This window comes from Erythrolamprus reginae, chromosome 11 (genome assembly GCF_031021105.1).
Source record: "Erythrolamprus reginae isolate rEryReg1 chromosome 11, rEryReg1.hap1, whole genome shotgun sequence".
Lineage (NCBI taxonomy): Eukaryota > Metazoa > Chordata > Lepidosauria > Squamata > Dipsadidae > Erythrolamprus > Erythrolamprus reginae.
Window position 1 is genome coordinate 34077540 of NC_091960.1, and position 26414 is coordinate 34103953.

Consider the following 26414-nt stretch of genomic DNA (forward strand, 5'->3'; position numbering starts at 1 on the left):
ACAGTAACTGAATTTAAACATGCCTGGGATAAACATATATCCATCCTAAGATAAAATACAGAAAATAGTATAAGGGCAGACTAGATGGACCATGGGGTCTTTTTCTGCCGTCAGACTTCTATGTTTCTATGTTTCTATGAGTCAGCCTATTGCCCCCAACAATCTGGGTCCTCATTTTACCCACCTTGGAAGGATGCAAGGCTGAGTCAACCTTGAGCCTGGTGAGATTTAATCTGCCAACCTACTGGCAGCTGGCAATCAGCAGAAATATCCTGCAGTACTGCACCCTAACCACTGTGCCACACTGGCTCATGAATCACTTATATTTTTTATGTACACTGAGAACTTATGCACCGAAGACAAATTCCTTGTGTGTCCAATCACACTTGGCCAATAAAGAATTCCATTCTATTCAAGAGGCAACGGTGCTTTCTGGTTTTTCTTTGAAGACGCTCTGAGCCGAAGAAGCTTCTTGGATAAGAAGCGAAACGTCTTCAAACCCACCCAGATAATCCAGTTGCCTCTTGAAAAAGAACTTTTGGGATAACCATGACCTGGATGAGTGAGAATCTCCATAGACTTCTCTGTTTAATAATAACCTTCCTATCCATGACCAAGTGAGCAGAAGTGAATGGGAGTATGGCAATCAGTATCTCGTGGATGGTTGCAAAAATCACAAGGCTATGACTAGTTTGACCAAGGACATCAGATCACGCGTATATTCTCTCCCAGTGTTCTTTGAGCAATCGTCGGCACTAGGTGGCAGTGCAATTCTTTCATAGGTCTCCAGACTTTAATCCACTCTGAGCAGATCAGTGCAGATCTTGAAGCAAACACCAACCAATCATTTAGATTGGCCATGCTCAGCTCTTCCTTGCTTGCGGTCACTAGTGTCAAAAAGAAAGAAAAAAGAATAATGTCTCTCTTCTTTCTTTCTTTCTTTCTTCTTTCTTTCCTTCTTTCTTTCCTTCTTTCTTTCTTTCTTTCCTTTTTTCTTTCCTTCTTTCTTTCTTTCCTTCTTTCCTTCCTTTCTTCTTTCTTTCTTTCTTTCTTCTTTCCTTCTTTCTTTCCTTTTTTCTTTCCTTCTTTTTTCTTCTTTCTTTCCTTCTTTCTTTCTTTCTTCTTTCCTTCTTTCTTTCCTTTTTCCTTTCTTTCTTTCCTTTCTTTCTTTCCTTTCTTTCACACAGAAGCAAAATCATGTGAGGAGATGCGTGCCCGAGAGAGATTTTAGTGATTTTTTTTTGTCTCTGCGCATGCACAGAAGCAAAAAAAAAATTGCCAAAATGTCTCTCTCCCTCACCCTCGTGCGATTTCAGTGCATTTTTGCTGCCTGCACATGCTCAGAAGCAGAAACACTCTGGGGACACAGGACGTATCCCAGCATCCGGTCAGGTGCCCCTAGAGTTGGCCTTCTCAAAGTCCCGTCAGTTAGACAATGTCACCTGGCGGGGCCTAAGGAAAGAGTCTTTTTTGTGGTGTCCCCGGCCTATGGAATCAACTCCCTCCAGAGATTCGTATTGCTCCCACCCTCCCTGCCTTCTGCAAGACCCATCTCTGTTGACAGGCTTGGGGCCACAAAGTCTAACATGTAGGCCCGGGCGATGAATGAATTTATATATATGACTGGGTGAATGTGAGCGACTGGATTTAAGAAATTGGGGATTGAGGATGTTTTTAGATTTAGATTTCTAGATGTTTTGTATTTTCCTTGTTTTGAGCCGCGCTGAGTCTGAAGAGAAGGGCGGCATAGAAATGAAAGAAAGGAAGGAAGGAAGGAAGGAAGGAAGGAAAGAAAAAGAAAGGAAAGAAAGAAAGGAAGGAAAGGAATGAAAAAGAAAGAAAGAAAGAAAGAAAGAAAAGAAAGAAAGAAAGGAATGAAAGGAATGAAAAAGAAAGAATGAAAGAAAAGAAAGGAAGGAAGGAAGGAAGGAAGGGAAAGGAATGAAAAAGAAAGGAAAGAAAGGAAGAAAGAAAGAAAGAAAGAAAGACAACTGAAGCGGCGGTAATCATCTTCATCTTCTCCATCATCATCATCATCATCATCATCATCATCATCATCATCATCATCATCATCATCATCTTTTCCCCAATAAGAAGTCAGCATGATCTCACCTCAGATAATGGTTCCCCTGGTTCACTTCGCTGGAGCTTCGCGATAAAACGATATTGTCCACTTGGACTTTCAGGGAGTGCAGGGAAGACGAACGGTTCCTAGGTTCTGCAATGCCTTCTGACGAAGCCGACCGTTTGGGCTTGTTGGACCCGGATGGATCGTCTGAACAGAGAAGAGGAAAAAGAGGCCGGCAGCTGAGAAGAGACACCATACCCGGACTCTGCGAACTCTTCCCCTGGCTCGGCTCCTTCCCTCACCTGCAACTGCTGGGCTTCTGCATTTCTTCCGGTTCCTTAAGAAGGGCTCCTGGAGCAAAGCCGCCGCGGTCGATCGCTTGTCTGGATCGGCTTCAAAACATTTCAGGATAAAATCCTTGGCTTCATCAGACATGGAACTGGGCACCTCCGGATGGATCTTGAACATCCCCACCTGAAGAAAAAGAACCCAACTAGCACAGTGATGGCAAAGCTATGGCACAGGTGCCACAGGTGGCACGCGGAGCCATATCTGCTGACACGCAAGCCGATGCCCTAGCTCATCTCTAAGGTGCATATGTGTGCCGGCCAGCTGATTTTTGGTTCACACAGAGGGTCTGGGAGGGTGTTTTTGGCTTCCAGAGAGCCTCCTGGGGGATGGGGGAGAGCGTTTTTACCCTCTGCTGGCTCCAGGGAAGCCTTTGGAGCCTGGGGAGGGTGAAACACAAGCCTACTTCTGTTGTGGTTAGCTCTGGCCCAGCTCCTGCCCCAAGGACTGTGGATGTGGGGGAGACATCCACATGCTGCAGGCCTGTTTTGCCCCCTGGTGGAATCTGCTGATGAAGGCTCCTCTGACCAAGAAGACATGAGTGACAGGGAGGAGGAGAGTGTGGCAGACAGCTCAGAAGGAGATCAATTATCTAGCTCCTCCTTGGATTCGGAACAAGAGTTAATGATACAGCCACTCAGGCAGAGAGCGATGCATAGGCAGCAACAACTGAGAGATTATTATCAAAGAAAATGAGGCCACCTGTGGTTGGGTGGGGCTGTAGTCATTAGTGAGGCTGCTATAAATAGCAGCCTGTGGGTTTGGCCATTGTGGAGGATTATCTGATCGTTGTGTTTCGTGACTGCTTTACTGACTTTGACCTTTTGTGTGCTGATTTTTCCCCGCTTTGAAACTAAACCAGAGCAAAGTGTGTTTCACTTTGTGAAAGAAGAAGGACTGTGAATTGCCTCACAGCTGCAAGCTAAGTATCTCAGAACTGATAAGGGACTTGTACAAATTACCAGTTTGTTTGGAGACGAGTGCTCTTTGCTATACCAAAAGAGGGCTTAGGTTAAGGGAATTTTCATTATAAAGAACATTGTTTTCAATTTTCAAACGTGTGTGTATCTGAAATCTGTACCTGTGAATTTTTGGGAGGAGTCTACCAGAGAGCTGGACAGAACAACTTGGCCCACCAGAAGTTGGGAAACAGGCCATTTCTAGCCTCCAGAGGGCCTCAGGGGGGTTGGGGAAGCTATTTTCGCCCTCCCCAGGCACTGAATTATGGGTGTGGACACTCGCTCATGCATGATAGCGTATACACACTCTCTTTTGGCAAAAAGCTTCACCATCACTGAACTAGCAGTAGGACACAATTCTTTATTCAGAAAACCCAATGGAAGGTTACCGAGGAATTTGCCCTTTTTTCTTTTGTTTGGATGGTGGGAAGTGGACCATTTTGCCTGCTTTTGATTGGAGACGGTGGGAACCGAACCCAACAGCTTCCCCTGAAAACGTTCTTCACATCAGAGACCTTTAACCCTCAACCTTGGCGGTTTGAAGTTGTGCGCACCTCAACTCCCAGAATTCCCCAGTCTGCCTTGCTAAGCCAGAGTTGAAGTCCAGACACTCACAGAATTCTGGGAGTTGAAGTCCAACCCAGGAGCAGTTACAGGTTTGCCTTAAACCAGGGCTTCTCAATTGTTTCTTCTTGCGCCCACCCCAGGAAGAAGTAAACATTTCGTGCTCCCCCAATTCTCCGCCGGGACGATTGTTTGCAATTTTTGGCACGCTTTCGCTGAAAAAACTCAAGTAGTTTATCAGCGTGATTGGGGTGTAATGTGTTTAAGTGACACCTTAGAAACATAGAAACATAGAAGATTGACGGCAGAAAAAGACCTCATGGTCCATCTAGTCTGCCCTTATACTATTTTCTGTATTTTATCTTAGGATGGATCTATGTTTATCCCAGGCATGTTTAAATTCAGTTACTGTGGATTTATCTACCACGTCTGCTGGAAGTTTGTTCCAAGCATCTACTCCTCTTTCAGTAAAATAATATTTTCTCATGTTGCTTTTGATCTTTCCCCCAACTAAATTCAGATTGTGTCCCCTTGTTCTTGTGTTCACTTTCCTATTAAAAACACTTCCCTCCTGGACCTTATTTAACCCTTTAACATATTTAAATGTTTCGATCATGTCCCCCCTTTTCCTTCTGTCTTCCAGACTATTCAGATTGAGTTCATGAAGTCTTTCCTGATACGTTTTATGCTTAAGACCTTCCACCATTCTTGTAGCCCGTCTTTGGACCCGTTCAATTCTGTCAATATCTTCTTGTAGGTGAGGTCTCCAGAACTGAACACAGTATTCCAAATGTGGTCTCACCAGCGCTCTATATAGCAGGATCATAATCTCCCTCTTCTTGCTTGTTATACCTCTAGCTATGCAGCCAAGCATCCTACTTGCTTTCCCTACCGCCTGACTGCACTGTTCACCCATTTTGAGACTGTCAGAAATCACTACCCCCAAATCCTATTACAGACGCCTCCACCTTAATTTATTGGGCTTCATGCTGTCCGCTGCCAACATTTTTAGATACTGTAAACATCCCAGTATCCAGACCATACCTTGAACATTGCGGCCTGTGGGCTGCCCAGCTCGAAGAAGGGCGGTCTGCCTGTAGCCATCTCAATGATGGTGCAGCCCAGGGACCAGATGTCGGCAGGCTTCCCATAACCTCTGGGTCCCTGATCAATTATCTCTGGGGCCATGTACTGCAGGGTACCTACGGGGAAGAAAGTCAGGGAGACAAGAATAAGGCCAGACTTGGAGTATTGCGTCCAGTTTCTGTTGCCACAATGGTTGCCAATTCAATTCTATTCTATTCTATTCTATTTATTTGATTTGTATGCCGCCCCTCTCCGCAGACTCGGGGCAGCTCACAACAGTAATAACACAATATAATAATAATAGTACAATATATAACAAATCTAATAATTAAAGGTCAAGATCCCCATGGACAATTGGTGGAGCCACTGTGTGACACAGAATGTTGGACTCGATGGGCTTTGGCTTGATTCAGCAGGGCTCTTCTTATGTTCTTATGTGGAGGAACATGGGCCAGTTGTAAAATCTGGGGAAGGCTCTGATGATTACTCTGCATCCGAGGCAGAGATAGGGCCAGGGCAGTCTGATAGTTATTAGCTGCCCCCGGAATCAGACATCAGTGAAGCAGACAAACAGCTGGAACCTGTTCCCAGTGTGCGCATGCACAGAGTTGCCGGATGAATGGAACAGCTAAGGAACAAGGGTCGACCTGGGAGTAAGATCACAGGTGGACAATGAACGATCCCTCTCATGGGGAATAAAAGAAGAGAAATAGGAGCGGTGTTCGCAGAAGACAATTAGTTCATTTGGGCAAAGATCTGTTCCTGCATTCTTGCCAAGTATTGTCTGTTGTAGTGTGGAGTCTGAAAGATGTCGGCTTGACAGCTCTCTAAGCCTGATAAAGGTCTGTAATTGACAGCAGAAAAAGACCTCCTGGTCCATCTAGTCTGCCTTTATACTATTGCCTGTATTTTTATCTTAGGATGGATCCATGTTTACCCCATGTTTATCCCAGGCATGTTTAAATTCAGTGACTGGATTTACCAACCACGTCTGCTGGACATTTGTTCCAAGCATCTACTACTCTTTCAGTCAAATAATATTTGCTTCTGATATTTCCCCCAACTAACCTCAGATTGTGCCTCCTTGTTCTTGTGCTCACCTTCCCATTAAAAACACTTCTCTCCTGAACGTTATTTAACCCTTTAACCTATTTAAATGTTTTGATCATGTCCCCCCTTTCCCTATACAGATGGAGTCCATTAAGTCTTTCCTAATAGGTTTTAGGCTTAAGACCTTCCACCATTTTTGTAGCCCGTCTTTGGACCCTCAGTGACTGTGCATTTACCAACCACGTCTGCTGGAAGTTTGTTCCAAGCATCTACTACTCTGTCAGTAAAATAATATTTTATTTATTTATTTATTTATTATTTAGATTTGTATGCCGCCCCTCTCCGCAGACTTTTCTCACGTTACTTCTGATCTTTCCCCCAACTAACCTCAGATTGTGGCCCCTTGTTCTTGTGTTCACTTTCCTATTAAAAACACTTCTCTCCTGAACCTTATTGAACCCTTTCACATATTTAAATATTTCGATCCGGTCCCCCCTTTCCCTTCTGTCCTCCAGACTATACAGATTGAGTTCATTAAGTCTTTCTTGGTAAGTTTTAAAGCATCTTGAAAAACTGTTGGCTGGTATTTTGCCGGAGAGGAATTCACTGTAAACAAAATAAAAGAGGTTTATTTGGAATGTGGAATCGGCTTCGTGTTTTGGGCCTAGGTCAGAACAGCCGCCAGCAGCAACTTCTGCTCATTCTACCGAGTGAGACCGTAGAAATTTGCTTGCTGGTCGCAACATGTAGTTCTTGCCTGGGGCAGCTCATAAATCTACCCAGGGCTGATTTCTCTTTTTTCCCCAAATTCCCAGTTATTGATTGCCCAAACCCTTCTGACACGCTGGTCTGAACTTAATTATTTTACCCTACTCGTCTCTCTCCTATTATTCCTGATCTTCCTAGCTGTTCCTCCTCATCTGCCTGGTGAACTGAAAACAGCTGCCAGGGTTTTTTCCAATGCAAAATTGGAACAAAGAAAGATTAGCAACTTGAGGAAAAAACAGCCGAGGTGTCTGCAGAAAGTTTGATTCGAATCTGTCCCTTCAAGGATGAAGACAAACATTCTATGAGCTTAGGTTTATTGATTGCTGGCATTTTTAATATTGTTGAGCGGCAAATTATATTGCTCCCTCTAACTGTGATTTCTACTGGCAAGCAGAGAGAGAGAGAGACAGACAGACAGAGAGATAGAGAGAGACAGAGAGAGAGACAGACAGAGAGAGAGAGAGACTGAGAGAGACACACACAGAGAGAGAGAGAGACAGACAGACAGACAGAGACACAGAGAGAGAGATAGAGAGAGAGAGATAGAGAGAGACAGAGAGAGACAGAGAGAGACAGAGAGAGACAGAGACACAGAGACACAGAGACACAGAGAGAGAGAGACTGAGAGAGACACACACAGAGAGATAGAGAGACAGAGATAGAGAGAGACAGAGAGAGAGAGAGAGAGAGACAGAGACACAGAGAGACACAGAGACACAGAGAGAGACAGAGAGAGTGAGAGAGAGAGAGAGAGAGGGAGGGAGGGAGAGAGACAGAACTGAATGGGGCCATTGACAAACAAGAATTTGCCTGTCAGCAATCCAGGAAAATTAATAAGTTTGCAAAGTAAATACAATTCGTGTGGAATGCTGAATGGCAGTTGAATTAAAAATGATGTGCAAGGGTGTGCGCAGGCATGCTCATAAGAGCCTGCATGCATGTGCATACAGAAATATGGGTCCATATGGTAGTGTCCATGCTACTAATGCCATAATTATAAGCTACTTATCTGGTTGAAAATATTGGTGAAAGGAATATTGTTTCGTCAATTGTAGGTACTGCAGGATTGTAGGTACCGCTATGTTGGCAGTACCTTACAATCCTGGGGATCGATCAACATTTAGATCACTGTTGGCATTTCTCTGGAAAGCTAAGGATCTCATTTTCTGAAGTTAATCCAGGTTTTATAATCTCAAAATAAAATAAAACTAAAAAAATATGTGTCCATGTATGTTGTGTGTGTATGCACTTGATTGTGCTTGAGTAACTGCAATGCAATTGAAGATGCTTGCACACAAATTGTTAATAACTTGCATTTGGGGTAAAGAGCTATTAAAACACAACCCTAATCAAGAAATAGTATAGGTTCCTTTTCAAGGTGCCTTCTCACTCTGTTCTCTTCTAAAACAAGACCCTAATCAAGGAATTACAAACAATCAAATAGCTTAATCAAGAAACCACTAAAAACACTGATAAGGCAAGCCATTAGTGTGTGTATGTATATATGTATATGTGTGTGTGTGTGTGTGTGTGTATATGTATGTATGTATGTATGTATGTATGTATGTATGTATGTATCACATGTTTTTTGCTGAAATTTTAAAATTAAGGGAGACTAGGATGGCACCATTTCGGCCTTGTTCTGGCCTCATCAGCTAGACCACACCCTTACTGGGATTTGATATACATTCATACATACATACATACATACATACATACAAGGCAGAAGCCCCAGGATCATATCCCAGTAAGGTTATGGCTAGCTGATGAGGCCAGAACAAGGCAGAAATAGCGCTATCCTAGTCTCCCTTAATTTTAAAAATTCAGCAAAAACATGTGATCTATCTATCTATCTATCTATCTATCTATCTATCTATCTACCTACCTACCTACCTACCTACCTACCTACCTACCTACCTACCTACCTACCCATCTATCCTGCTCCAAAAAACCAAGGGAACACTCAAATAACACATCTTAGATCTGAATGAATGAAATATTCTCATTGAATAATTTGTTCTGTACAAAGTTGAATGTGCACAACAGCAGGTGAAATTGATGGTCAATCAGTGTTGCTTCCTAAGTGGACGGTTTGATTTCACAGATGTTTGATTGACTTGGAGTTATATTGCGTTGTTTAAGTGTTCCCTTTATTTTTTTGAGCAGTGTAAATAAAAAGCAAACCCTGTTCGCTTCTAGCGCTGATGCTGTTACCTAGTTTGGTGATGAAATGTCTGCAAAACAACCAAGCAAACTTAGAGAGCAGCAAGGACCCCGTATTTAAAATTTTCATCCATAGCCCCTGAGCCCTTACCTGTGAACGTCTCGGTGCTTGGGCTGATCCCAGCTAGTCTTTTGGAAGTGCCAAAGTCTGAAATTTTTAATACGCCGCTATAAGTGTTGATCAAGACGTTATCTCCCTGTCAATCATAGAAACTGTTGCGTTAGAGAACCAGGGAAAGCCCAAGATCGCCAGAGAAGAAAACACAGGGTTGCAATATCAAACCATCCCCCCCCTCAATGTGGTTTGCTTCCTCACCTTAATATCTCGGTGGATAATCTGATTATCATGGAGGTAACGTAAACCTTCTAGAATCTGCTTTGTGTAGAATACGATGGTTGGTTCGTTGTCCTTCAGTGGACCCCACATTGACCGTAAGAGGGAAGAGAGGCTTCCTGTATGGACAAATGGGAGGGGAGGAAGAACCATGGGGAATTAAGATTTCTGCACCAGAAATACATACCTGTTCTGTCAGGCTCTCTGGCAGACTCCTCCCAAAAATTCACAGGTACAAATTTCAGACACACACACGTCTGACAATTCAAAACAATGTTCTTTATAATGAAAATCCACTTAAACTAAGCCCTCTTTTGGTATAGCAAAGAGCACTGGTCTCCAAACAAACTGGTCATTTGTACAAGTCCCTTATCAGTTCTGTGATACTTAGCTTGCAGCTGTGAGGCAATTCACAGTCCTTCTTCTTTCACAAAGTGAAACACACTTTGCTCTGGTTTAGTTTCAAAGCGGGGAAAAATCAGCACACAAAAAGTCAAAGTCAGTAAAGCAGTCACGAAACACAAGGATCGGATAATCCTCCACAATGGCCAAACCCACAGGCTGCTATTTATAGCAGACTCACTAATGACCACAGCCCCACCCAACCACAGGTGGCCTTATTTTCTTTGATAATAATCTCTCAGTTGTTGTTGCCTATGCATCGCTCTCCGCATGCCTGGCTGTATCATTAACTCTTGTTCTGAATCCAAGGAGGAGCTAGATAATTGATCTCCTTCTGAGCTGTCTGCCGCACTCTCCTCCTCCCTGTCACTCATGTCTTCTTGTTCAGAGGAGCCTTCATCATCAGATTCCACCGTGGGCAAAACAGGCCTGCAGCATGTGGATGTCTCCCCCACATCCACAGTCCTTGGGGCAGGAGCAGGGCCAGAGCTAACCACAACACATACCGTAGAAACAAAGAAGATTGACAGCAGAAAAAGACCTCCTGGTCCATCTAGTCTGCCCTTATACTATTTCTAATATTTTATCTTGTTGTGGTTGGCTCTGGCCCAGCTCCTGCCCGAAGGAATGTGGAGGTGGATGCAGGGGAAACATCAACATGTCATAGGCCTGTTTTATTGCCGACAGAGTCAGGGAGTGCAGTTTTCTCGGACGAAGAAGGTGGGGGTGACTTGGAAGTGGGGGGCGAGGGATGAGGAAGTGTTAGACCCACGCAAGCGCAGAATTATGCATAGAAGAGACCAATTGCAGAAATATTACAGGACATAAGAGAGGCCACCTGTGTTTGGGTGGAGTTCCAGTAATTAGAGCTGCTGATATAAATAGCAGCGTGTTGGTTTGGTCGTTGTGGAAGATTATCTGATCGTTGTTCTTCAGGACTGTGCCTTGCTGTTTCCGGACTTTGTTGATTTTTCACGACTTTGAAACCAAAGCAGAGCAAAGTGTGTGTGTGTTTCACTTCGTGGAAGAAGAAGGGCTGTGACGTTCCTTCACAGCTGCTAGCTAAGTCCTTAAGGACTGATTAAGGGGATTTTACAGACTACCAGGTTGTTTTGGGACGAGTGCTCTTTGCAATACAAAAAGGGTGCTTTGTTTCTTTTGAATTTTTGTGATAAAGAACATTGTTTTTGAACTTTCAAGTGTGTGTGTGTGTGTGTCTGAAATTTGTACCCTTGAATTTTCGGGAGACTCTTACCATAGAGCCAGGCAGAACATATCTCAGGATGGATCTATGTTTATCACAGGCATGTTTAAATCCAGTTCCTGAATTGTGGTTGTACATTGAGGACTCACTGTTGTGGTTAGCTCTGGCCCAGCTCCTGCCCCAAGGACTGTGAATGTGGGGGAGACATCCACATGCTGCAGGCCTATTTTGCCCCTGGTGGAATCTGCTGATGAAGGCTCCTCTGACCAAGAAGACATGAGTGACAGGGAGGAGGAGAGTGGGGCAGACAGCTCAGAAGGAGATCAATTATCTAGCTCCTCCTTGGATTCAGAACAAGAGTTAATGATACAGCCACGCATGCGGAGAGCGATGCATAGGCAGCAACAACTGAGAGATTATTATCAAAGAAAATGAGGCCACCTGTGGTTGGGTGGGGCTGGGGTCATTAGTGAGGCTGCTATAAAGGGCAGCCTGTGGGTTTGGCCATTGTGGAGGATTATCTGATCGTTGTGTTTCATGACTGCTTTACTGACTTTGACTTTTTGTGTGCTGATTTTCCCCCGCTTTGAAACTAAACCAGAGCAAAGTGTGTTTCACTTTTTGAAAGAAGGACTGTGAATTGCCTCACAGCTGCAAGCTAAGTATCTCAGAACTGATAAGGGACTTGTACAAATTACCAGTTTGTTTGGAGACGAGGGCTCTTTGCTATACCAAAAGAGGGCTTGGTCTAAGTGAATTTTCATTATAAAGAACATTGTTTTGAATTTTCAAACGTGTGTGTGTCTGAAATTTGTACCTGTGAATTTTTGGGAGGATTCTACCAGAGAGCCCGACAGAACACTCACTATGCCCTAGGGAAAGGAAGTGACTGTGGGAGCGCACGTCGCAAATGTGGAGCCAGAGTTTTTTGTTGGGTTTTGCAAAAAGAGTTTGTAGCAGGACGTGAAACAGTCTGAGCTCGACATGTTTTGCATCCCTCTTAAGAGTTTGGGGGCTTTTTCTTCCTTTTATAACCCACATTAAATACAAGTCAAGGCCTAAACTTCAACATTCATCTGTTGTTGTTTTTTCCCTCCTAGACGAATAGCTAGAAAACGTCCTGCTTGCTTTGGCAATTAGATCTGCAAGGGGTTCCAGGAGGCAAAACGAAGAGCTCGAGATGCTCACCCAGCGGGAACGAGACCCATTTACTTCCTGATCCTTAGCATAATTGATCCATCTGTGCTGTGCAGCCCTTGTTTTAATACTCGCAGTAAGATGGCGAAGGAGGATCCGTCTGAGCACACATGTTCTAAATGAAAGCTAATTTCCCCCAACAGGTACGGGAGTCAGGCCTCGGTTTAGGTAGCCCGCTTTTTTGTTGTTGTTGCACGTTCATAAATTTTGCGGTGCAATTCTCAGCTCAAAAAAAAAAAAGATTAGTATTTTTTCAAAACTGGTATATACGACTAATTAAACAGAGCTATAATAGAATGTCAATACAGTTAGAACCGTTTTTAGGATATGCTACATTTTCGTCCAATTTTTGTTCGTTTTAAATGTCTTTGTGTTGTTTTGTGTACAGTGTTTCCTCGATTTTCGCGGGGGATGCGTTCCGAGACCGCCCGCGAAAGTCGAATTTCCTCGAAGTAGAGATGAGGAAGTAAATACACTAGTTTTTGGCTATGAACAGTATCCCAAGCCTTCCCTTAACACTTTAAACCCCTAAATTGCAATTTCCCATTCCCTTAGCAACTATTTAGATTATTACTCACCATGTTTATTTATTAAAGTTTATTTAAAAAATATTTATTAAAGGCAGACAAAAGTTTGGCAATTACATATGACGTCATCAGGTGGGGAAAACCGTGGTATAGGGAAAAAACCCACGAAGTATTTTTTAATTAATATTTTTGAAAAACCGTGGTATAGACTTTCCGCGAAGTTCGAACCCGCGAAAATCGAGGGAACACTGTATTGTACCTTTTTATGTATTTAAATAAAAGTTAAATTTTAATAATAATAATAATAATAATAATAATAATAATAATAATAAATAATAAAAGTGCGTATGAAAACATGGAGGGAAAATGCATCATTTGTCTGAAATGGTATAGGGACGTAATGGCAAACCTTTTTCTTCTTGGGTGCTGAAAGAGCATGCCTGCGCACTATCGCGTATGCACAAGTGCCCACACCCATAATCCAAGGCCTGGAGAGGGCGAAAACAGCTTCCCCCGCCCCCTGGAGGCTTTCTGGAGGCCAGAAACGGCCTGTTTCCCAACTTCTAGTGGCCCCAGTAGACTCGTGTTTCATCCTCCCCTGGAGCCGGGGGAGCGTAAAAATGCCCTCCCCATCCCCCTGGAGGTTTTCTGGAAGCCAAAAATGCCCTCCAAGAGCCTCTGTGTGCACCAAAAATCAGCTGGCCGGGACACACGTGCACATAATTAAAGATCTAAGTGCCAAAGCCCACTGCAACAACATCGCCAAGAAGGCCTCAAGAGTTGTTAATCTAATCCTATGTAGCTTCTGCTCTGGCAATGTCACACTACTTACCAGAGCTTACAAAACTTTTGCCAGACCCATTCTCGAATACAGCTCATCTGTTTGGAACCCATATCACATTTCTGACATTAACATCCTCGAAAATGTCCAAAGATGCTTCACCAGAAGAGTCCTTCACTCCTCCACTCGAAACAGAACACTCTACGAAACTAGACTTATAATCCTGGGTCTTGAAAGCTTAGAACTACAACGCCTTAAACATGATCTAAGTATTGCCCACAAGATCATATGCTGCAGTGTCCTGCCTATCAAAGACTACTTCAGCTTCAACCACAACAACACAAGAGCACACAACAGATTCAAGCTTGATATTAAACGCTCCAAACTTGACTGTAAAAAATATGACTTCAGTAACCGAGTTGTCGAAGCATGGAACTATTACCGGACTCCATAGTATCATCCCCTAACCCCCAACACTTTACCCTTAGACTATCCACGGTTGACCTCTCCAGATTCCTAAGAGGTCAGTAAGGGGTGTACATAAGCGCACTAGAGTGCCTTCCGTCCCCTGTCCTATAGTCTCTCCTATATCTCGTATTCCTTCTCTACTATATCCTCTATAACCTTCATTGTGTATTATTGTGTATTGGACAAAATAAATAAATAAAATAAAATAAAAACATTGGAGCTGAGCTAGGGCAACGGCTCGCGTGCCAGTAGATATGGCTCCACGTGCCATCTCTGGCACCGGTGCCGTAGTTTCGCCATCACTGGTATAGGGTCATGATAGCGAACCTATATCACTACTTACTCACCTCCAGGCACTTCCTCCATGAAGATTTTGAGGAAGCCATTTTGACTCACGGAACCCAGATAACGGACAATATTCCTGTGTTTCAGGCGCTTGTGCAGGGCAATCTCCTCATGCAGAGGCTGGGAGTATCTGAGAAGTAAAACCAACAAGGAAAGACCCAGGCAATTTAGATGTTGGCTATTTTCATTGGGATTTTTGCTTCCGCCCATGAGCAGAAGCAAAAAAATGGTGATTTTCACCAGGAATCTGTCCATTAAGAATATAAGAACCTAAGAAGAGCCCTGCTGAATCAGGCCAAAGCCCATTAAGTCCAACATTCTGTATCCCACAGTGGCCCACCAGTTGTCCATGGGGATCTTGAGCAGAAAGAGAAGGCAAGACCCTCCCTTTCCCTTGACCCCCAACAAATGGTCCCCAAGGGAACCTTGCCTGCCTCAACCAACATAGAGGCGGCACATGGACATCCATTTCAATAACCACTGATACACTTGGCATCCATGAATCTGTCTAATCCTGCCTTGAAGCTCTGCAGGCTGACAGCTGTCACGACCTCTTCTGGAAGGGAATTCCATAAGCCAAGGACCCTCTGGTGAAGAAATATTTCCCTTTATTTGTCCTCACTTTCTGACCTATGAGCTTTAGGGAGGGCCCCCTCGTCCTAGTATTGTGTGATAGAGAAAATTTTTTTCTCTATCCACCTTTTCTATCCCATGCATGATTTTATACACTTCGATCAAGTCACCCCTTCAACGCCGTCTTTCAAGGCTGAAGAGACCAAGACGTTGCCGTTCCCAGGCTGAAATATATCAGTCGTGCTGTTCCTAGGCCTTTTCCACTGGCCGGACAGCCCCCCCACAAACGCATGGGGGGAGGAGACCATGATGGGAGCCACTACACTAGAGGGACAAGCGAATTGCAATGGTCCTTGTTTTCCTTTAGCTTGAATTTTGAACCTAAAGCAAGACAGGACTCCCTGAAATTCAATCATCCTTCTCTTGAGTTATTTATTTATTTATTTATTTATTGATTGATTGATTGATTGATTGATTGATTGATTGATTTGATTTGATTTGTATGCCGCCCCTCTCCGCAGACTCGGGGCGGCTAACAACAGTGGTAAAACAACACGAACAATCCAATTAATAAAAACAACTAAAAAAACCCTTATTATAAAAAACCAAACATACACACAAACATACCATGCATAACTTGTAATAGCCTAGGGGGAAAGGATAACTTAACTCCCCCATGCCTGGCAATAAAGGTGGGTCTTAAGTAATTTGTGAAAGACAAGGAGGGTGGGGGCCGTTCTAATCTCTGGGGGGAGTTGGTTCCAGAGGGCCGGGGCCGCCACAGAGAAGGCTCTTCCCCTGGGGCCCGCCAAACAACATTGTTTGGTCGACGGGACCCGGAGAAGGCCAACTCTGTGGGACCTAACTGGTTGCTGGGATTCATGCGGCAGAAGGCGGTCCCGGATGTATTCTGGCCCAATGCCATCCTGCATTAAATTGTCCTGTGGTGAGCTGACAAGTTATCCCACGGTGAATTGGATGTGGTGAGATAACTGGGGGTGAGTCGGCTGGGGCACATTGGCCATGGCGAGCTTTCCCATCCCAGGTCTTACCTGCTGTCCCGCTCCGGAATCTCTTTAATGGCAATGCGCACTTGGTTGCTTCGGTCTCGTCCGGCATAGACCACACCGTATGTTCCTTTTCCCAAAACCACCCTGTCGCCTGCTTCAGTGTACTCATAGTCATACTGTGAACATGAAAGTGTAAAAAGAATATAAGGAAGTGCAAAGCCTGGTCAGATACCCAAACAGCCCTATAACTAGAGTGAATCTTGAGGCCTGGGGCAGGCGATCCAGGCAAAGGTGGCAGATAATAATGAATCCTGGGTTTCTTAAATTAGCTTCTTGACCTTAGAAACATAGAAGACTGACGGCAGAAAAAGATCTCATGCTCCATCTAGTCTGCCCTTACACTATTTTCTGTATTTTATCTTAGGATGGATATAGGTAGCGTAGAAGAACACAACTCTGCCATGTTGCTTTGTCATTTCGCAACGAAATCCCGAACGGTGCAGTTTTTCAAATGTATGGAAGAAGCATATAAATTTTAGATAAAAAGCGAAAGATAATGAATATTTAAATGGAAACCTGTTCCAATCATACCTATTTTCTCTTAAGTGTAATACTTGGGTTGTAAATTTAATGGGGCACATGAGCTTACACGTTTAATCAGCATCTAGAGAAATAATTGTTAAAGTCTTCAGCTGCATTCATTTCAATGTTTCGTCTTGGTTGTAGTGAGTGATAAAACTCCACTTTTCTCAAAGCTATTTTGACGGCATAAACAAGGCGGACCTTTGGTGCCTTTAAAAGTGTTTGTGTAATAATAATAGAACATACCTAACGCATAGTCATAACTTCTTGTTCTGACTATGCGTTAGGTATGTTCTATTATTAGCTTAAAAATAAGAACTTAAATGCAATAGTAAATAATATAAATTACAAATGATATGTTATCAATGAAACCATTGGTGTTAATACCGCTAATAACAAAAGGAGGCTGACAACATAGCCAGCCAAAGGAGGGAAGGGGAGATATATTATATGCTTGTCTTTCAATTTTCATGTGTGTATTGTACATTGTTTAGATGTAATGTTACGTCTGTTTTTTACTGTTTTTAATATTTATATGTAAATAAAAATTAATTAAAAAAAAAAAGTTTGTGTAATAATTTCAAATTGTTTGCAAACGCCTTTTTAAAAAAAAAATAGTCTTAAACCATCTGAGAATGCTTTACAACATCAGGAAAATAGGATGTTGGAGACACACTTCAACACAGTACAAACGTGCTTGCATTAAAAAAAATAAGTGTAACTATTCCAATTCCATTTATGAAATCTGACAATCTGGCAGCTGAAAGTTGAGCAGTGACTTCTGCTATCATATTTGGACAAAATTGAACGGGTCCAAAGACGGGCTACAAGAATGGTGGAAGGTCTTAAGCATAAAACATATCAGGAAAGACTTCATGAACTCAATCTGTATAGTCTGGAGGACAGAAGGAAAAGGGGGGACATGATCGAAACATTTAAATATGTTAAAGGGTTAAATAAGGTCCAGGAGGGAAGTGTTTTTAATAGGAAAGTGAACACAAGAACAAGGGGACACAATCTGAAGTTAGTTGGGGGAAAGATCAAAAGCAACGTGAGAAAATATTATTTTACTGAAAGAGTAGTAGATCCTTGGAACAAACTTCCAGCAGACGTGGTTGGTAAATCTACATTAATTGAATTTAAACATGCCTGGGATAAACATAGATCCATCCTAAGATAAAATGCAGGAAATAGTATTAGGGCAGACTTGATGGACCATGAGGTCTTTTTCTGCGGTCAATCTTCTATGTTTCTAAATGGATATAGGTGGGGGTATTTTTAATTTAAAAAGGATTTTCTACCTCCTTGCAAATACTCAGCTAAAGCAGGGTCCATTCTATCAAGTATGATTTTACTGAAAGAGTAGTAGATGCTTGGAACAAGCTTCCAGCAGATGTGGTTGGTAAATCCACAGTAACTGAACTTAAACATGCCTGGGATAAACACAGATCCATTCTAAGATAAACATAGAAACATAGAAGACTGACGGCAGAAAAAGACCTCATGGTCCATCTAGTCTGCCCTAATACTATTTCCTGTATTTTATCTTACAATGGATATATGTTTATCCCAGGCATGTTTAAATTCGGTTACTGTGGATTTACCAACCACGTCTGCTGGAAGTTTGTTCCAAGGATCTACTACTCTTTCAGTAAAATAATATTTTCTCACGTTGCCTTTGATCTTTCCCCCAACTAACTTCAGATTGTGTCCCCTTGTTCTTGTGTTCACTTTCCTATTAAAAACACTTCCCTCCTGAACCCTATTTAACCCTTTAACATATTTAAATTTTTCGATCATGTCCCCCCTTTTCCTTCTGTCCTCCAGACTATACAGATTGAGTTCATGAAGTCTTTCCTGATACGTTTTATACTTAAGACCTTCCACCATTCTTGTAGCCCGTCTTTGGACCCGTTCAATTTTGTCAATATCTTTTTGTAGGTGAGGTCTCCAGAACTGAACACAGTATTCCAAATGTGGTCTCACCAGCGCTCTGTATAAGGGGATCACAATCTCCCTCTTCCTGCTTGTTATACCTCTAGCTATGCAGCCAAGCATCCTACTTGCCTTTCCTACCGCCTGACCACACTGCTCACCCATTTTGAGACTGTCAGAAATCACTACCCCTAAATCCTTCTCTTCTGAAGTTTTTGCTAACACAGAACTGCCAATGCAATACTCAGATTGAGGATTCCTTTTCCCCAAGTGCATTATTTTACATTTGGAAACATTAAACTGCAGTTTCCATTGCTTTGACCATTTATCTAGTAAAGCTAAATCATTTACCATATTACAGACCCCTCCAGGAATATCAACCCTATTGCACACTTTAGAGTCATCGGCAAATAGGCAAACCTTCCCTACCAGACCTTCCCCTATGTCACTCACAAACATATTAAATAGAATAGGACCCAGAACAGACCCTTGTGGCACACCGCTTGTAACCTGTCTCTGCTCAGAATACTCGCCATTAACAATAACTCTCTGATGTCTATGCTTCAGCCAGCTTGAAATCCACTGAACTATCCAGGGATTAAGTCCAATCTTCACTAATTTATCTATCAGCTCTTTATGTGGAACCGTATCAAAGGCTTTGCTGAAGTCCAGATAGGCAATATCCACGGCACCACCTTGATCCAACACCTTTGTGACATAGTCAAGGAACTCAATGAGATTAGTCTGACACGATTTGCCTTCAGTAAAGCCATGCTGATTTGGGTCCAATAAGTTATTGTTTTTTAGGTGCTGATTTATCCTCTTTTTGAGTAGAGTCTCCATCATTTTAACTACAACTGATGTCAAGCTAACTGGCCTGTAGTTACCAGCTTCTTCTCTACTGCCCTTCTTGTGGATAGGCACAACACTGGCCATTCTCCAATCCTCAGGAACATCTCCTGTTAACAGGGATTGGTTAAACAAATCAGTCAGGGGGGTAGCAATGACAGATCTGAGTTCTTTAAGAACTCTGGGGTGGATGCCATCTGGACCCATTGCCTTATAAAATACAAGACATAGTATAAGGGCAGACTAGATGAACCATGAGATCTTTTTCTGCCGTCAATCTTCTATGTTTCTACGTTAAGAAAATTTCCGCACAGCAGTAAACAAGACCTCTGCACGGTTGCTATTTTTATAATGAGTCATCTCTGGAGCTGGCTAGGTTTGTTGTTTCCTTCTTCACTTTATTGTGAAATCCTTCCTGAGAAAAACAAAAAAAAAGTTTCCTCTTGATTCACAACGCCTTCCCCCGAAGTCACCTCTAGTTCCACTGGAGAGCTGCACCAGTTCCCTTCTTCACCCATCCCTGCCATGAACGAGTGGACCAGTTCAAAAAACCTGAAATAAAAAAGGAAGAGGAAGGAAAAATCTCAGGGGGTAATATAAGCTCAGGAAAAAAAACCTTCATGAAGATTGAAACGGCTTTAAAGTCATCAAAGTGCCTGAGAAGTTTAGAGAAGTCCATCTCCAGGGATGCTAGTCAACAGCTATCCCCCATCACCTTTGGGTAGTTAAAAAGTGATGGAAGATAATCAGAACTGAAGAAAAAACAATGGCTGCCAACCTGCCTTCCATCTCCGGGACTGCCTTCTGCCGCACGAATCCCAGCGACCGGTTCGGTCCCACAGAGTTGGCCTTCTCCGGGTCCCGTCGACTAAACAATGTCATCTGGTGGGACCCAGGGGAAGAGCCTTCTCTGTGGCGGCTTCGACCCTCTGGAACCAGCTCCTCCCTGAGATTAGGATTGCCCCCACCCTCCTTGCCTTTCGCAAACTCCTTAAAACCCACCTCTGCCGTCAGGCATGGGGGAATTGAAACATCTCCCCCTTGCCCATGTTGTTTTGGTGTTGGATTGATTGTGTGCTTGTTTTTTTAATATTCTGGGGTTGTTTTTTATGAATTTTTTAGCTTAAAATTGTAATTGGATTGGTGGGTATTGGATTTGCTATTGTGTATTGTTTTTACTTTGTTGTGAGCCGCCCCAAGTTTGCGGAGAGGGGTGGCATATAAATCCAATAAATCTAATCTAATCTAATCTGTATACTGCACAAGTCAAAAAGAGGGCGGGGAAAATATTTACTGACCCCTCGCATCCTGGACACAAACTGTTTCAACTCCTACCCTCAAAACGTCGCTACAGAGCACTGCACACCAAGACAACTAGACACAAGAACAGTTTTTCCCCCCAAACGCCATCCCTCTACTAAACAAATGATTCCCTCAACACTGTCAGACTTTCTACTAAATCTGCACTTCTATTCTACTAGTTTTTCTCATCATTCCTTTCACCCATTTCCTCCCATGTTGACTGTATGACTGTAACTTGTTGCTTGTATCCTAAGATTTTTATTAACATTGCTTCTTCATTGCTTATTTGACCCCTATGACAATCATTAAGTGTCGTACCACATGATTCTTGACAAATGTATATTTTATTTTATGTACGCTGAGAGCATATGCACCAAGACAAATTCCTTGTGTGTCCAATCACACTTGGCCAATAAAAATTCTATTCTATTCTATATAGTGGTACCTCTACCTAAGAATGCCTCTACTTAAGAACTTTTCTAGATAAGAACCAGGTGTTCAAGATTTCTTTGCCTCTTCTTAAGAACCATTTTCCACTTAAGAACCTGAGCCCGGAAAAATTTCCCAGGAAATTTGAGAGCAGCACGAAGGCCCGGCCAGTTTCCTGCCATTCCCTCTTTAATCCTGGCCACCTCGGGCTTTTCTGGTCTGCCAGAGGAGCCTTTCGGTGGTGCTTAAGAAGGCTTTGGCAGACCAGAGAGAATGAAGCATTTTCCTTTCTCTGGGCACTTAGAGAGGAAATAAACCTCTGCCAGCGCCCAGAGAAAAGAAACGCTCCTGTTGCTCTGGGCAGCCCAGAGCAAACGGAGCATTTTCCTTTCTTTGGGCGCTTGGAAAGGGAATAAAACACTTCACTTGGTGACTCCCTCATGCTACCTCCCACACAACTGGTGCGAGGTTGCCTCCCATAGCATCTGGGTGCGGAAAGGCAAAAGGGGGCGCTTTGCCCTGGCCGGATCAACTCAGCTTCAGCCAAACCAAGGAGTCACCACAATGAAGGACAGGAGTCGGCTACAAAGCGAGCGAGCAAGAGGAGAGGGGAGCCCTTCAGCATGGGAAGGAAGAGGAAGCAGGTAGCAGCAGCAGCAGCCACCACCTTTCGGTTAAAGGAGCGGGAGGTTCCCCCCTCTCGCCCACCTGGATTGCTCTCTCTGACACAGTGTACGGGAGGCAGCCTCACGCCAGGTGTATGGGAGGCACGTGCTCCTCCTTGCCACCTCAGAGTCCCTCTTTTTTTTTTAAGCCTTAAAGTTTTGGATTTTTTTGACTCCTCTCCCCTCACCTTCTTCCTTCGGCAGCGACTGTCCTCCTCCTCTTCTTCTTCCTCCTCCTCCTCCCACCCAAATTCTGAGCTTTTATTTCTTTCCTAATGGGTTTGCACACATTATTTGCTTTTACATTGATTCCTATGGGAAATATGGCTTCTACTTACAAACTTTTCTACTTAAGAACCTTCTCACGGAACAAATTAAGTTCTTAAGTAGAGGTGCCACTGTATTGGCAACACATTGGGGAAGATGCCTTCGAGAAGGAAGAAGTTGTCATCCTCCAAGTACTTTACACCAAGGCTGTCCACCCATGGCAACTTTTAAGACCTTTTGGACTTCAACTCCCAGAATTCCCCAACTAGCCAGCCATGTAGGCAGGGGAATTCTGGGAGTTGACGTCCACAAGTATTAAAGTTGCTAAGTTTGGAGAGCCCTGATTTAGACTACTATTTCTACCAGTCTCCATACTAATTCTAGCTTTAAGCACTGGCATTTGGGGATCTGGATTTGGTTGACTGTGCATGAAGCAACAACCTATATATCTTTTTTTTAAAAAATATATATAATTAGGATCATAAACAGCATGCTTATATTTGATGGTCGTTTATTCCAGTATTTTGTCTTGATTATTTCTTTTTTTTTTTAGTAAAAATAATGCCAAAGTGCAATTCCCCTTTCAAAACTGCTTTTCAAAATTGGCAATTCAAAGAGGTGTTGAAGACTGGGTGTTGAAGACCACACCTCTTCGAGCTGCCAAGTTTGGAAAAACACTGCTTTGAAATGACTGACAATCCCACTGGAAATCCATAGGGAACTCTTGGAGAATAGTTCCTTTCCTTTCCATTTATAGCCCTTGACTTTTCAAAAAATACCTTCACCCACACAATTTTCAAGCTTCACAGCAACCCTGAAGCTAGCTCTCACCGTTTTAATGTTCACACTGAAATAATCAAATCAGTGGCAATTGGTTGCCAAGTACTGTTTGGGAGGTACATTATTTACATCTGGGCTATTGTAGGTTTCCAGCGGTGGCAAACGGTAGCAGTGGTGACAGGTGGTGGTGGCAATATTAAGCTATTTAATACCTCTGATTATTTATTTATTTATTCATTCATTCATTCATTCATTCATTCATTCTATCTATCTATCTATCTATCTATCTATCTATCTATCTATCTATCTATCTATCTATCTATCTATCTATCTATTTATTGGATTTGTATGCTGCCCCTCTCGGCAGACTCGGGGCAGCTAACAACAGTGATAAAAAACAGCATGTAACAATCCAATACTAAACAACTAAAAAAACCCTTATTATAAAACCAAACATACATACAAACATATCATGCGTAAATTGTAAGGCCTAGGGGGAAAGAATATCTCAGTTTCCCCATGCCTGATGGCAGAGGTGGGTTTTAAGTAGCTTATGAAAGGTGAGGAGGGTGGGGGCAATTCTAATCTCTGGGGTGAGTTGGTTCCAAAGGGCCGGAGCTGCCACAGAGAAGGCTCTTCCCCTGGGTCCCGCCAAGCGACATTGTTTGGTGGACGGGACCCGGAGAAGACCCACTCTGTGGGACCTAACTGGTCGCTGGGATTCGTGCGGCAGAAGGCGGTCCCTGAGATAATCTGGTCCGGTGCCATGAAGGGCTTTATAGGTCATAACCAACACTTTGAATTGTGACCGGAAACCGATCGGCAACCAATGCAGACTGCAGAGTGTTGGTGTAACATGGGCATATTTGGGAAAGCCCATGACTGCTCTCGCAGCTGCATTCTGCACGATCTGAAGTTTCTGAACACTTTTCAAAGGTAGCCCCATGTAGAGAGCATTACAGTAGTCGAGCCTCAAGGTGATGAGGGCATGAGTGACTGTGAGCAGTGACTCCCGGTCCAAATAGGGCCACAACTGGTGCACCAGGCAGACCTGGGCAAACGCCCCCCTCGCCACAGCTGAAAGATGGTTCTCTAATGTGAGCTGTGGATCGAGGAGGACGCCCAAGTTGTGGACCCTCTCTGAGGGGGTCAGTGATTCCTCCCCCAGGGTAATGGATGGGCACATCACTTCCACTGCTTCACTGACTGGACAAGGGGCGGAGAGGTAAAGCTGGGTATCATCTGCATACTGATGATACCTCACCCCATGCCCTTGGATGATCTCGCCCAGTGGTTTCATGTAGTTATTAAATAGCAGGGGGGAGAGGACCGACCCCTGAGGTACCCCACAAGGGAGCAACCTAGAGGCTGACCTCTGACCCCCCACTAACACCGAATGTGACCAACCGGAGAGGTAGGAGGAGAACCACTGAAGAACAGTGCCTCCCACTCCCAACCCCTCCAGCCGGCGCAGAAGTACCATGGTCGATGGTATCGAAAGCCGCTGAGAGGTTAAGGAGCACCAAGACAGAGGATAACCCCTGTCCCGGGCCCACCAGAGATCATCCATCAGAGCGACCAAAGCAGTTTCCGTGCTGTAGCCAGAATTAAAAATGCCACCGCCACACCAGCCCCCCTCTCCCAGCTGCAATATTCTCTCTTTAAAGTGCACAGACATTTTCCACCCACTTTTTTTTGGGGGGTGGGGGGTGTCTGTCTGTCAGGAACTGACATAACATTCCAAACTGCAGAGAGGAGAACTGTAATCAATGTAAAGACTCAACAATGTGAACCTGAATTATACACCATTTTCCAAAGGTGGTCTCATTAGCGCAGTATAGAACCGTATTATTGCTTCTGGTGGTCTTGATGTTCTTCCTCTATTGGTTACAGCCCAGGACCGCCCTGGCTTGCTTGCTCTCTCTTTCTTTGGGTCTTGGCTTCTGTTGGTGCGCCCTCATCTCAACTCAACTCACCAGCGGCAGTGATTTTGGGTAGGGAAGTATAACTGGAAATCTTCCACTGTATGCCGCACATAAAGGAAACAGCATCGTTCGTCGCACTTGGAAATACTGGTGCAAAAAAGAAAAAGAGAGAAGAATTCAGGCTGGAATTCAGGTACAAAACAGACCTTCAGGGAGAAGAAGGCTTGGTCCACTGGGAGAGAACTTCAGTTGGGTAGGAATATCCATTCCTTCTTCTTAGCAGTCAACACCAACCCCAGAAAATTGACTTATCCTTTCAATATTAGACAGATTCGTGGATGCCAAGTGTATCGGTGGTTATTAAAACAGATGTCCATGTGCCAACTCTATGTTGGTGGAGGCAGGCAGGATTCCCTTGAGTGCCATTTGTTGGGGGGTCAAGAGAAAGGGAGGGTTTTGCCTTCTCTTTCTGCTCAAGATCCCCATGAACAATTGGTGGAGCCACTGTGTGACACAGAATGCTGGAATCGATGGGCTTTGGCCTGATTCAGCATGGCTCTTCTTAGGTTCTTATATCCTTTATCATTAGTGATCCCCCCCCCTCAGGGTAACGGACGGACAGATGGAATAGTCCCTGGGAGGCAAAACCCACAGCCACTCCGTCTTATCAGGGTTGAGTTTGAGTCTGTTGACACCCATCCAGGCCCCAACAGCCTCCAGGCACCAGCACATTACATCTTAACAATTTGGCAAAATGTATGGTTTTAAGTGTGATGTGTACATAGTAAACACAACTCGGAAATTTGCTGGATGTTAAACAGAAAGCCAGAATTTAAAGGCCCTCTTCTAAAGCGACAAAGATGATTGTTACCTGATTCCACGGATGGAGGATGCGGGAAAGGTCCAGGTGGAAATTCCTTCCTATAGAAGCCAAGAGAAAACACCCAATAAGCAAATAATTATAAACAAATACTATGCCTTGTGCTAAGTTTTGTGCTTGCTATTGATATAAGGGAATAAGCTGCGTGCTGATGCTTAATAGTATATGTACTTGCTGTTCGATAATAATATAAGATACTGCTGTATGCAATATACTGTGTAGAATATACCGTACTACTGTGTGCTAAAGCTGTGTGCGAATAAGAGAATATACTATACTGGTGTGTGCTAAATAGTAAAGGGATATGATCTTTGCTAAATAGTATATGTATCTGCTGTGTGCAATATACAGTGATACCTCGTCTTACAAACGCCTCGTCGTACAAACTTTTCGAGATACAAACCCAGGGTTTAAGATTTTTTTGCCTCTTCTTACAAACTATTTTCACCTTACAAACCCATCGCTGCCGCTGGGATGCCCCGCCTCCAGACTTCTGTTGCCAGCGAAACGCCCACTTTTGCGCTGCTGGGATTCCCCTGAGGCTCCCCTCCATGGGAAATCCCACCTCCGGACTTCCATGTTTTTGTGATGCTGCAGGGGAATCCCAGCAGGGGCAGGGGAATCCCAGCAGCGCAAAAACGGGCGCTTTGCTGGCAACGGAAGTCCGGAGGTGGGGTTTCCCAGCGAGGGGAGCCTCCGTGAAATCGCAGCATCGCAAAAACACAGAGGTCCGGAGGTGGGGTTTCAAGGACTTAGGTGTTTTTGTGCTGCTGGGATTTCACTGATGCTCCCTTCACCGGGAAACCCCACCTCCGGACTTCTGTTGCCAACGAAGCGCTCGTTTTTGCGATGCTAGAATTCCCCTGCTGGGATTCCGCTGCAGCATCGCAAAA

At 43.8% G+C, this 26414-nt stretch overlaps 1 protein-coding gene across 1 annotated transcript in view; it reads right to left on the reverse strand.

The window, feature by feature from the left end:
* The window catches only part of MAP3K6 (mitogen-activated protein kinase kinase kinase 6), a 105065-nt gene that overhangs the window by 19906 nt on the left and 58745 nt on the right, over positions 1 to 26414 (reverse strand). Inside the window, exons 11-20 of the mRNA XM_070764158.1 lie at positions 25513 to 25562; positions 24693 to 24788; positions 19747 to 19825; positions 15950 to 16083; positions 14327 to 14454; positions 9383 to 9519; positions 9158 to 9263; positions 4984 to 5141; positions 2371 to 2542; positions 2113 to 2275 (exon numbers count right to left, since the gene is read on the reverse strand). Of these exons, the coding sequence (XP_070620259.1) occupies positions 2113 to 2275; positions 2371 to 2542; positions 4984 to 5141; positions 9158 to 9263; positions 9383 to 9519; positions 14327 to 14454; positions 15950 to 16083; positions 19747 to 19825; positions 24693 to 24788; positions 25513 to 25562 (1223 nt within the window). The remainder of the gene's footprint in view (positions 1 to 2112; positions 2276 to 2370; positions 2543 to 4983; positions 5142 to 9157; positions 9264 to 9382; positions 9520 to 14326; positions 14455 to 15949; positions 16084 to 19746; positions 19826 to 24692; positions 24789 to 25512; positions 25563 to 26414) is intronic.